The 12,459-nt window shown below is 41.3% G+C and overlaps 1 protein-coding gene and 1 long non-coding RNA gene across 2 annotated transcripts; both read right to left on the reverse strand.

The window, feature by feature from the left end:
* Positions 1-2,865: 2,865 nt before the first annotated feature.
* LOC139564768 (uncharacterized) lies at positions 2,866-4,049 on the reverse strand. Its single transcript, XR_011672826.1, has 5 exons — positions 3,923-4,049; positions 3,730-3,807; positions 3,494-3,553; positions 3,174-3,218; positions 2,866-3,002 (listed from the first exon to the last, which is right to left on the reverse strand). It is a non-coding gene; the product is annotated as an uncharacterized lncRNA (long non-coding RNA).
* A 1,508-nt stretch (positions 4,050-5,557) lies between these two features.
* Positions 5,558-12,141, reverse strand: LOC139564767 (modulator of macroautophagy TMEM150B-like). Its single transcript, XM_071384560.1, has 7 exons — positions 12,062-12,141; positions 11,029-11,112; positions 9,195-9,254; positions 7,757-7,824; positions 7,559-7,686; positions 6,755-6,932; positions 5,558-6,470 (listed from the first exon to the last, which is right to left on the reverse strand). The coding sequence occupies exons 2-7, from the start codon at positions 11,091-11,093 to the stop codon at positions 6,274-6,276; spliced, it is 696 nt and encodes a 231-aa protein (XP_071240661.1). The 5' UTR covers positions 11,094-11,112; positions 12,062-12,141; the 3' UTR covers positions 5,558-6,273.
* Positions 12,142-12,459: the final 318 nt, after the last annotated feature.

Genomic DNA, 12,459 nt, shown 5'->3' on the forward strand with positions numbered 1-12,459 from the left:
GCAACCCTCCGGTTTCCAGCTCACTTCCCACCAGACCTGGATTCAAACTGGCAACCATCCGCTTGCTGGCACGCCTCACTAACCGCTAGGCTACCTGCCGCACTGGCGTTTTATTAACTTTCCAGCCGTAATTTATTTCATGATGACAAATGACCGCAAAAGCTTGTTCTGTCCGAGGTATCACTACTTGGTACACCACATCAAATAAGATAAAAAATAGAAGTATTGCCATTGTACTTTTCCTCTCTGTGCCCAGTCATAGCATTCCTAAACTTAATCTCCACTTAAATTGGATTATTTGTGGCAACATGATTCGTGTACTGTAGGTCTGCGTTTCTCAGGAGTCGTTAAACCCATTACAGTGTTGTAAAGACCAGTGTGACTCCTACCTGATGTAGGGGAATCTCTCTGTGATATTAAAAGTCAAGAACTGTGTTTAGTATTTCAACACTTCAGTGAAAATAAAACTCTTTCCAGAACACACTGTGGAGTTTGACACGAACAGAATGTAGCTATTCAGTTCATGTGTTTTGTTTCTCGCTCTCAGAACGTATGTTTTTTCTGTGTCTGTTACTTGCACCAACAGTACTTTTTTATTATAGACACCATTTCATTGTACATTAGCTTGAGATATCAGTGACCACAGCAAACCAGCCGGTCAGATACTCGCACCGTCCATACGCCCACAGTGCCAAACACCGCCAAGCCGATCGGAAGCAGCACACAGGACCACATTATGATCCACTTAGGTCACCTGGGATAAATTAAACTAGACACCCAGGAGTCATTAAATGATCCTCTTTGCTCTTCTAATGAGTATCTAATTACATATAGACACAAGCTATGGGCTAAATATGTCATATGTTCTCTACTCTGTTTTGGAACACAAAGATACAGTATAATGTACTTTAAAAGTTCAAAATTGTAAGCTGAAAAATATTTGCCACTCAGTTCATACGATTATGTTTGTAAATGTGAAACCCTCCATTTAGGATGATATATTTAGGTTACGTTATTAATTAGGTTAGGTCACGTTATTAATGGAATAACACTTGTACAATATCATCCAAATTAGAGGATGCACAGTATCATACGTCTTACCCAGTCGCACAATAGCATATGAATTGGATGAGACCAGGTTGCTTGATGCGCTGTAACAACAAATTTGAATTCTGGGGAGAATTTACGTTGATGGTTAGGGAAACTAACTACAAAGGTTAGGATCATTTACATGAAGGTTAGGAGAACTAAAATGACAAAGGTTAGGTGAATTTAAGTAGCAGGTTAGTTTTCAAGATATGTAACTTTCAAAATGCAAAATGATGCAAAATGCATCATACAGGGAAGATTTCCTGACAAGATTTCCTGACAAGCGAAACATTGTGGGACTACGTTGACAATGTACTAATAAAACAAATACCAAAAGATACTTTTTGGGTGGAGTTTTCCTTCTGGTTTTGGATAAGGGTTAGGGGACGGGTTAACTCAAATGCATCAGTTATCCCCTACTCAACTCGAACACGCAACCTTTGGATCGCTAGATGGTAGTGGGATTACACACCCCACCCGACTGACCAACTGACCGACCCCCCTCCTTTTGTTTCTGTTTTAGTAGGTATCATACGTCTTGGAGGTGCTAAGAAATACATAAAGTATGTTTCATATGGCTCTGAGGCCAGGCTGACAAACATGGCCTGATTGTGCTACCATGTGGTAGAATGGACTAACTACAGTACAGCGTCTCTCTCACCGTCACCCTACAGATTCCTGTAACAGTGAAAGCAATACCATGAGACAACCTACAGAGAGAGGAAACATAGCAACCACCACTGCTGTAGTCAAAAAATGAACAAAGATCAGAAAAATCTCATCAATATTTCCCGTAAACTCAACAGAAACCAAACAAAGAGGTTTAGCTAAGGAGATGCCGCATCAAAGTTAGTAGTATTTTATTAACTAAAAAGAGTAGCAGTTTATTCAACAATAGGTTTAAAATATGTACACTTATGTAAAGCTCATTAGTCAGAGCTGAATGTTCAATTATTATATCATTATTACATTACTGTTCTGTTTATTGTACATTATGATCCCATTATGATCCCATGCTCTGTTTCTCGCTGAGGCCTTGGTTCTGCACGGTGAGCTGGTGACAGTCGATATGACGGAACTCGGATGCAAAGAGGCCAACTAGGACAAAGAAGCACATCACGAGAACCCACTCGGAAATGGACGCCATTGAGCAGTAGCCAGTATCAAAGAGTAGACCCATGGTCACTGAGGAGGAAAGGGGAGTCAAGGAGCACAAGGCAAACAGGTGACAATGTCTAAAATATAGTCGTTTGTAGGGAGGACATACAGTTTATTATATTATTTTTTACTTGCAATGTTCTCACTTTATATTCAGGTAAAGAAGCATGATTTAGGATTATTGTTTTTTTAAATAATTTACAGTTAGCTCTGTTGATCCTGGATCACCATTCAGCTCTGTTGATCTTGGATCGTCGAGCACTCCCCTTGTGCTCTCCCCTCTCTCTGATTTATCTCAGCTGATAGATCTGACGTTTAAAGGACACTTGTGATGACCAAGATGGTGCAGATGCTACAGAGGGCAGCTCTGAGAGGCCCCACTCAGCGACGGTCTTTAGAGGGCTGGACTTTATAGGTGAGCCACACCTGCAACCAGAAGTAGGCTCACAAAGAAGGCCAGAAAAGCCCCGAACACATGGATGCCAAACAACACAGATTGCTGAAAGAGGTGGATGGAGAGAGAAATGGTGGTGAGAGGGAAAGAGCCAGGCAGGATATTGTCAACCATATATGGGGGTATATCAATGTCATCTTTTTATGGGAACATGCTAGGATTTGGTGCGATATTGGGATTCGTATGAAGATAATACTGTAGTTATAGTATCCTATTGTAATCGTAAAGCGATACCCGGACGCTGCCGAGGATGGAGATGCCCAGAGATGAGACGACCTGCTGAAACCGGATCAACACAGGACTGACAGAGATAGGGAGAGGAAAAGAGAGAGAAAAAAGAGAGAGAGGGGTGTAGAGGAGGGTAGAGTAGGGAGGATAGAAGGGAGAAGAAGGTTGAAGTGACATACGAAAGACAAGAAAGAATAATAAAGTGGTATGAACCAACGTGTAAGTGCTGAATAAATTCACTTACTCAAGACAGCACAGATGTTGCAGAGCTGGTAAAAAAGATACAGCTCTGTGGATCATAGGTGTCGCATTCACCGGAAGACAAAATTCACATTTGAATTATTTACAAATCGGGAAACGACTTGGTAATGAAATATTGACTTCGAGACAATGAGCCACCCGTGTGTGTATATGGTATTGTGGCATTGTGGGCTCATTAACATTTCCCAGCATGTTTTGTTAGTGTTTATAACAGTTTAACTGTGGTAGTGCCTCTATTGACAGAGTCCAAATACACAGCGGAATTCGGGGTAAACCCTTTACAGTGACCAGCGTCACTCTTACCTGATGTAGGGGAATCTCGCTGTGATATTAACAGTCTCATTTGATACAGCGATACCAAACCTGGGAAGAACAAGTACTGTCTTTAGTATATCAATATTTCAGTGATTTTCTGTTTGGAATTTGCACTGATAGTAGGTTTCTTATCAATACCATCTCATTGTACCGTAGCATAAGACCACACTATTATTCTATCTAGAGAAGTAGCTGGAGAGGAGACCTGTCTGTTAGATACTCACACCACCCACATTCCCACAGTGCCAAAAACCGGCAAGCAGATTGGAAGCAGCGCCCAGATTATTGTTTACTTACGTCACCTGGGAAGGATGAAACGAGACACCTGAGACACCCAGATACACTTTAGACCAATTTCAATAAAAAGGGACAAAGGTCCACAACTAAGGAACTCAGGAATTCATAAAAACATCTTACCCCATGACACTTCAAATGGTGACTATCCCAGAAAAAGAAACACAGATGTCTGCAATGATCTTTGAGGTTTATTGACGGGACAAACACACCGTCTTACAATCAGGCATGTCAGACACCTGCCTCAGAGCCTTAGACAGGAAACTGTCAGAGGCACCTATAACCTGGTTACAGTGTCCCAAGAATAGTCAAACAAAACTAAGGTTAATCATTGTATGTTGAAGTGAGTATATGCTTGGTGGTGCCACCATGTGGTAGAATTGATTAAGTGCAGTACAGCACCTCTGCATCACCCTCAGACACAGATTCCTGTAACAGTGAAACCATTACTAAGTGACAACCAACAGAGGAATGAAACACAGCATCCATCACTGCAGCAGTCAAAACTTTGAAGACAAATTCTCCCCTTTCAACAGAAACAAAGATGTAGGCTCTAGGTGAATAGATGCTGCAGACTACTTACTCCGAAGCTAATCTTGACCTGTATTTTCTGCAATGACGCTCAGGGTTGACTGAGTGGAGCTAATCTTGACCTGTATTTTCTGCAATAACACTCAGGGTTGACTGAGACGAGGCAAATCTTGACCTGTATTTTCTGCAATAACACTCAGGGTTGACTGAGACGAGGCAAATCTTGACCTGTATTTTCTGCAATAACGCTCGGGTTTGACTGAGACGAAGCTAATCTTGACCTGTATTTTCTGCAATAACACTCAGGGTTGACTGAGACGAGGCAAATCTTGACCTGTATTTTCTGCAATAACGCTCGGGTTTGACTGAGACGAAGCTAATCTTGACCTGTATTTTCTGCAATAACACTCAGGGTTGACTGAGACGAGGCAAATCTTGCCCTGTATTTTCTGCAATAACGCTCGGGTTTGACTGAGACGAAGCTAATCTTGACCTGTATTTTCTGCAATAACGCTCAGGGTTGACTGAGACATCATGTAGCATGCTGTCTTTCTAATGCAGTGTGAAACAGTCAGTCTTCACCTTCAGCTCAATAGCCTGGCTAAACGGACTGACAAAAACAGAGCCTGAAAACACTGCAATGTTCTCCTTGGCAGGCAGTCAATCAGTCTGTGCGGCTGCAACGGCGGAGGACTGGCTGTGTTCAGGAGAGTGCAATGTTAAAAAAAACGTTCAGATAGAAATTGGTTATGTAGAACAGCTATACTTATGTCACATAGAATTGGGTGTCATGCCACGTCTATAAATTGTATTTCTATCTGCAACGTTCATAATGGGTAGTTCTGAGGACAATGAAGGGCAGCGCAGCTGACAGCCAACCCCTGCAAACAGCACTCACCTAGAGTAAATCAGGAAGTGGTGAGTTTCCCAAAGGTATTCTTTATGTTTTTTAGAAACCCACACCCAAGGCTGCTTGTCCTAAAGGCTTGGACACATAGTGCTAATATGCCTATTTAATCAGAAACACTAACAATAGCACTGAAAACAGATTTGGTACTATATATCAACAATATGGACCTTTGCACTGCACATTGATTGTTTAAATGTTTGTAAAAAATATATCTGATATAACTGCTGTTTTAAAATGTGTTTGCACTGAGAAAACAAATGTAATGTTTTTTTTTTTGATGACAGACACTGATGGAAGGCTCGATATTCTCTGTACAGTATGTTTAAAGTAACATTTTATTTAACATCAGCAAAATTAAAAACACTTAGTTACGTAAACCCTCATCAGACACTTATGTAAACCCTCATGACTTGAAAAAGTATCCATTCCTGTATCATATCTTCTTCTACATAAATAGTGTGGATATGTTTACAGTGTTCATGTCTTGATGTGACATTTAAATCATTTCTGTTGGTACAAAAATAAAAACCAAAAGGGGAGAAAATCTTAGATCTGCTTGACTGAATAACAGTACAAGAAGACAATTCGATTTGTGATACAAAAATCATTATCTGGAAGCCACGCCCCCTAATAGGCCACGCCTCATGAAAATAACCTGGATTACATTTGAAAAAAAACTACCAATGTTTAAATTAACCCATGTTTGGGTATTCCAAACAACCCAACATGTTGGGTTATTCACGCAACCCAACTAGCTGGGTCAAAATAACCTAGTGTGTGTCTTTAGATGTTAAGCTATGAACAGTGTATCAATGCATGATCATTGTCACGGTCTCATTTGTATTTGTATTTAACTAGGCAAGTCAGTTAAGAACAAATTCTTATTTTCAATGACGGCCTAGGAACAGTGGGTTGTTCAGGGGCAGAACGACAGATTTTTCCCCCCCTTGTCAGCTCGGGGATTCGATCTTGCAACCTTTCAGGTTACTAGTCCAACGCTCTAACCACTTGGCTACCTGCCTCATTGGCTGTACTATGAAACATCATTCATTCTGACCACTCCGTTGGTGCTCTGTGTCTTCAGACGTTGTTTCTGCACGGTGAGCTGGTGGAAGTCGATGTGACGGAACTCGGACCCAAAGAGGCCAAAAAGGACAAAGAAGGACATGACCAAGGCCCACTCGCAAATGGCCGCTCCAGATTTGTAGCCGGTATTATGAAGTATAGCCACTGGGGAGGGAAAGGCCAGTCAAGGAGCAACAACACAAGCAGATGACCTGTCAATGTCTAAACGATGCAGTTTGTATACAGTCTCATTCCCAGCTAAGTGTAGTGTACACCTCTGTTCTGCCAATCTGGTCAGGGAATATACACTACAACCTCCATTGTTTTTGTGTCATATTTTCACCGGTATTCAAGTTGATATATTTAGCAAAAACACGGTTCAGCATGCATCAACAGTGAGTAATAGATGTTTTATCTATTCCTACATGAAGTTATATCTGTAAGGATACTGGTGATGACCAGGACGGTGCAGATGCTACAGAATGTAGCTCGAAGAGGTCCAACCCAGTGACGGTCTTTAAAGGGATGGGCTTTGTAGCAGAGCCACACCTGCAGCCAGAAGTAGGCCAGGCCCACGAAGAACGCCAGGAACGCTCCCAACAAGTGGATCCCCATCACTACAGATTGCTGAAAGAGAGGGATGAAGGGATGGGAGAGAATATGGAATGAAGGAGATATTGTCAGCAATTATCAGGGTATAACAATATGTCTACTTTTTATGTGTACATGCAAGGGGTGGAGGATATTTAAGCAATAAGGCCCGAGGAGGTGTGGTATATGGCCAATATACCACGGTTAAGGGCTGTTCTTACACACGACGCAACGCAGAGTGCCTGGACACAGCCCTTAGCCGTGATGTATTGGCATTATAACACAAACCCCCAAGGTGCCTTATTGCTATTACAGTGGCTTGCGAAAGTATTCACCCCCTTGGCATTTTTCCTATTTTGTTGCCTTACAACCTGGAATTAAAATATATTTCTTTGGGGTTTTTATCATTTGATTTACACAACATGCCTAGGCACTGTATAAACTGGTTACCAACGTAATTAGAGCAGTAAAAATAAATGTTTTTTTCGTACCTGTGGAATACGGTCTGATATACCATGGCTGTCAGCCAATCAGCATTCAGGGCTCGAACCACCCAGTTTATAATAGGACTTGTATCACAATAATAGGGAGATATTATAATAGTATTGCGATAACTGCCTTCATCACAATAGTTTACACTGAAGTGAGATTCTAAACGATACCTGGAAGTTTCCGATGAGGGAGATGCCCACACAGGAGATGAAGCCCAGTACGATACTGGCGATGTTCACCTTGCTGTTCTGACCATAGTCCCTGACCTGCTGAAACCGGATCACCACAACCCACAGGGCTGACACAGAGAGAGAAGGGGGTATTAAGTAAGAGTGGGAGTGTGTGTGTGTGTGTGTCTATTCACTTACCCAAGACAGCACAGACGTTGCAGATCTGAGCAAAGATGCAGCTCTGTGGATTATAGGTGCCACACTCACTGTGGAACACAAATTCACATTTCAATTCTCTACGATTAGAAACACAACATCAGACGTAACAGCCTCATAATGTGTATTGGTTATTGTAACAATACAAACCTTATTGTTTCCCTTCTCATACTTTATGTAAAAAATGTGTCTTAGTTTAGGATGATTTGAAGCAAAAAAAATAATAAAAAAAAATAATTATAGTGTAACTCAATGAAGTTGCTTATACATGATGTGGACATGAAGTGCAAAAAAGCTAATATAAGTACCGTTGACATGCAGACAGGTAAACACAACCAAAGCATGGATTGCTGTCATACCTTGTCCATAGAAAACCAATGTCATTTTGTAATTTGGGTGAACTTTAATGCTCCATGCTAGCTATGCATGCCGCCACGGGTCCTCTCCAAATATTACCACTGCACCATTGAGCACGTCCTGACGGGTTGCATCTGGGCCTGGGACTGTGTATGTCTGTGCATGTGTGCTACGGTGTGGAGAATCAGATCAGGTGGTCAGTCCAGTGCAAGTGTTCAGCAGTCTGATGGCTTGTGGATAGAAACTGTCTCTGAGCCTGTTGGTATCAGACCTCATGCTCCGATACCGTCCTCCGGCCACGACCGCAAGGCCCTCCAGTGGGTGGTGAAGACGACCCTGTACATCACTGAGACCGTGCTCCCACCTATCCAGGACATCTACTCAAAACGGTTTCTGTGGAAGGCCGTAGCATCATCAAGGACCCCACACACGAGCTGTTCAATCCCTTACCGTCGGGAAGACGGTATCGGAGCATGAGATCTGATACCAACAGGGTCAGAGACAGTTTAAATCCACTTCAATCAGTATAGATGAAGGTGAGGAGACAGGTTAAAGATGGATTTTTAAGCTTTGAGACATGGATTGTGTATGTGTGCCAATGGGCAAGACAAAGGATTTAAGTGCCTTTGAAAGGGGTATGGTAGTACGTGCCAGGCTCACCAATTTGAGTGTTTCATGAACTGCAAGGAATGCTGGGTTTTTCACGCTCAACAATTTCCTGTGTATCAAGAATGGTCCACCACCCAAAAGATATCCAGCCAACTTGACATTGTAGAGTCCATGTCCCAACAAATTGAGGCTGTTCTGTGTATGCTAAAATGTTTATTTTATTAATGTACTTTTTATTATTTGATTTATATTTTATTATTTCTTATTGTTGTTACGTTGTCGAGAAGGAACCTGCAAGTATGTTTTTAATTGGACGATGTATACAATGCATATCCGGTACATACGACTAATGCAATTTGAATGTTATCACTTTTCATTTTGATCCATGTCATTGGGAATATTTAAGGAGTACTGTGAGACATTGACTTGATTGAAAGACCAGTGTGACTCTTACCTGATGTAAGGGAATCTATCTGTGATGTTAACAGTCTCATTCGATACAGCGATACCAAACCTGGCAAGAACAAGAACTGTAGTTAGTATTTTAATGCCTTCGGAAAGTATTCAGACCCCTTGACTTTTTCCACATTTTGGTAGGTTACAGCCTTATTCTAAAATGTATTAAATCGTTTTTTTTCATCATCAATCTACACACAATACCCCAAAATGACAAAGCAAAAACAGGATTTTTTTTTTGTTTGTTGCTAATTTCAACAACAAAAATACAGAAATATCACATTTACATAAGTATTCAGACCCTTTACTCAGTACTTAGATGAAGCACCTTTGGCAGTGATTACAGCCTCAAGTCTTCTTGGGTATGACACTATAAGCTTGGCACACCTGTATTTAGGGAGTTTCTCCCATTCTTCTATGCAGATCATCTCAAGCTCTGTCAGGTTGGATGGGGAGCGTCACTGCACAGCTATTTTCAGGTCTCTCCAGAGATATTTGATTGGGTTCAAGTCCGGGCTCTGGCTGGGCCACTCAAGGACATTCAGAGACTTGTCCCTAAACCACTCCTGCGTTGTCTTGGCTGTGTGCTTAGGGTCGTTGTCCTATTAGAAGGTGAACCTTTGCCCCAGTCTGAGGTCCTGAGCGCTCCGGAACAGGTTTTCATCAAGAATCTCTCTGTACTTTGCTCCGTTCATCTTTCCCTCGATCCTGACTAGTCTCCCAGTCCCTGCCGCTGGAAAACATCCACACAGCATGATGCTGCCACCACCATGGTTCACCGTAGGAATGGTGCTAGGTTTCCTCCAGAAGTGACATTTGGCATGCAGGCCAAAGACTTTAATCTTGTTTCTCATGGTCAGAGTCTTTAGGTGCCTTTTGGCAAACTCCAAGCGGGCTGTCATGTGCCTTTTACTGATGAATGGCTTCCGTCTGGCCACTCTACCATAAAGGCCTGATTGGTGGAGTGCTGCAGAGATGGTTGTCCCATCTCCACATAGGAACTAGAGATCTGTCAGAGTGACCATTGGGTTCTTGGTCAACTCGCTGACCAAGGCCCTTCTCCCCCGATTGCTCAGTTTGCCCAGCTCTATGCAGAGTCTTGGAGGTTCCAAACGTCTTCCATTTAAGAATGATGGAGGCAACTGTGTTCTAGGGGACCTTCAATGCTGCAGAAATTTTTTGGTACCCTTCCCCAGATATGTTCCTCAACACAATCCTGTTCTGGAACTCTATGGACAATTCCTTCGACCTCATGGCTTGGTTTTTGCTCTGACATGCACTGTCAACTGTGGGACCTCATATAGACAGGTGTGTGCCTTTCCAAATCATGTCCAATCAATTGAATTTACCACAGGTGGCCTCCAATCAAGTTGTAGAAACATCAAGGATGATCAATGGAAACAGGATGCACCTGAGCTCAATTTCAAGTCTCATAGCATAGGGTCTGAATAGTTATGTAAATCAGGTATTTCTGTGGGGGGGGGGTTCTTTGTCATTATGGGGTATAATGTGTAGATTGCTGATGATTTTAGTATAAAAAAAACTATTTTAGAACAAGGCTGTAACATAACAAAATGTGGAAAAAGTCAAGGGGTCTGAATACTTTCCGAAGGCACCATACCCTGTGGAGGGTGACAGAGGCAATCATTTGATGTTTGTTTTGTTTCTTGCACTCAGAGCACAAGTGTTCTGTGTTTGTTACTAAGTAAACATGAACATTTTCCTCATCATCGCCATATCATTGTAGCATAAGAGACCACAGTATTATTCTGCCTATCGCTAATAACGAAGTGGCTGAAGAGAGCACACGTGGACGTCAGATAAATACTTACACCACCCATATGCCCACAGTGCCAAACACCGCCAAGCAGATCGGAAGCAGTGCCCAGAGCCACATAATGGTACACGAAGGTCACCTGGGAAAGACACAATTACTCCTTTGTAGTTTATTTGAATGCCATGTAGTATCCTGACCTGAGTTTAAATACATGTGTATTTAATTATTTTTTATTTAAATACTTATTTTCTATGTATTTTAGTATTTTCAAATAATGTGGTCAAATCAACTATTTGAATCTATTGTCAAATAATTTCATATACAAAGCAAATTCATTATTTTAAATACTCCTAGGACCTGGGTTCAAATGCACTGGAGTATTTAGTTGTATTTGAGTATTTTCAAATACATGCCAATACTTTCCAAGTATACTTCCAAATACATTCCCAATATTCAACTTCTTGTATTTTCAAATATCTTAATTAGAAATGGATGTGAACGTAATTGAAATAGTAATTGAACCCAGGTCCGGTAACATTAGTATCGGTTGATTATCTGTTCATGCACATCTTACAGGATCAAAGCTGATGAGGTGAAAAGGACATTTTGAAGCTATAGGCTACCCACTTGAGAAATCACTGAGTGATAGGAAGAAAATGTTAAAAGACTGTTAAAACCTCATCAAATGACACCCAGAAAAATTGTTACTGAAAAGGAAATTGAGAGGAAAGTAAGATACAGAAAAAGCAATTTGTATTTTTTTTATTCAACTTGGCAAGTCAGTTAGGAACAAATTCTTATGTGCCTTGTTCAGGGGCAGAACGACAGATTCTGGGGATTCTCTCTAGCAACCTTTCGGTTACTGGCTCAATGCTCTTAACCACTAGGCTACCGCAATAACGACAAAGACACAATTTACACAAATAAAGATACATTGACAAGTTTCACTTTACAAGTTAATGTTACATGCACAAGTACAGTGAAATACCTTTCCTGCAAGCTCTATGACAAGATGTCATAGTAACATACAAGAGAAGAATATTTAAGCCAGAGAAAGAGAAGTTTAGTAAAAAGTGGTTTAAACTCACAGAGGTTTTCTTGTATGTACAGTTGGGAGGGAAAGCTAACACAAGCTCTTGATTTTTTCACATCTAACTCAATTCGAAATGCCTCTCCCCCTTGGCCTTCACTGTCAAATATACCGTAATAACACCAGTAGAAAGTTATTTCTCACTCGCTTTTCCAGAGAGAAGTATGGTACAAGTATTACGTTGGGTCAGGGCTAGATTAAGAAATATGCCCCGGGGTTTAGATATTTTAAATTATTTTAATGGTGATAATGAAGATTGGTACGAGGATGACAGTATTGAGGTGTGAAGATGTGACCCGATAGTGATTTTGACCATGACAGTGTTTAAATTAATTCAAATAAAGTTGCCACGAATCACCATGAATAAAAAGGGAAGGACATAGCGTTTGAGCATCG

This window comes from Salvelinus alpinus, chromosome 36, assembly GCF_045679555.1.
Source record: "Salvelinus alpinus chromosome 36, SLU_Salpinus.1, whole genome shotgun sequence".
In the NCBI taxonomy this organism is placed as follows: domain Eukaryota; kingdom Metazoa; phylum Chordata; class Actinopteri; order Salmoniformes; family Salmonidae; genus Salvelinus; species Salvelinus alpinus.

What these genes read in the sequence shown, in the direction of transcription:
- LOC139564767 (XM_071384560.1), bottom strand. Translation starts at nt 11,093, where the DNA reads ATGTGGCTCTGGGCACTGCTTCCGATCTGCTTGGCGGTGTTTGGCACT. An exon ending in GATAGATTCCCTTACATCAG is followed by an intron (nt 7,825 to 9,194) that starts GTAAGAGTCACA and finishes TGTGTTCCACAG; the next exon opens with TGAGTGTGGCACCTATAATC. An exon ending in CAACGTCTGTGCTGTCTTGG is followed by an intron (nt 7,687 to 7,756) that starts GTAAGTGAATAG and finishes TCTCTGTGTCAG; the next exon opens with CCCTGTGGGTTGTGGTGATC.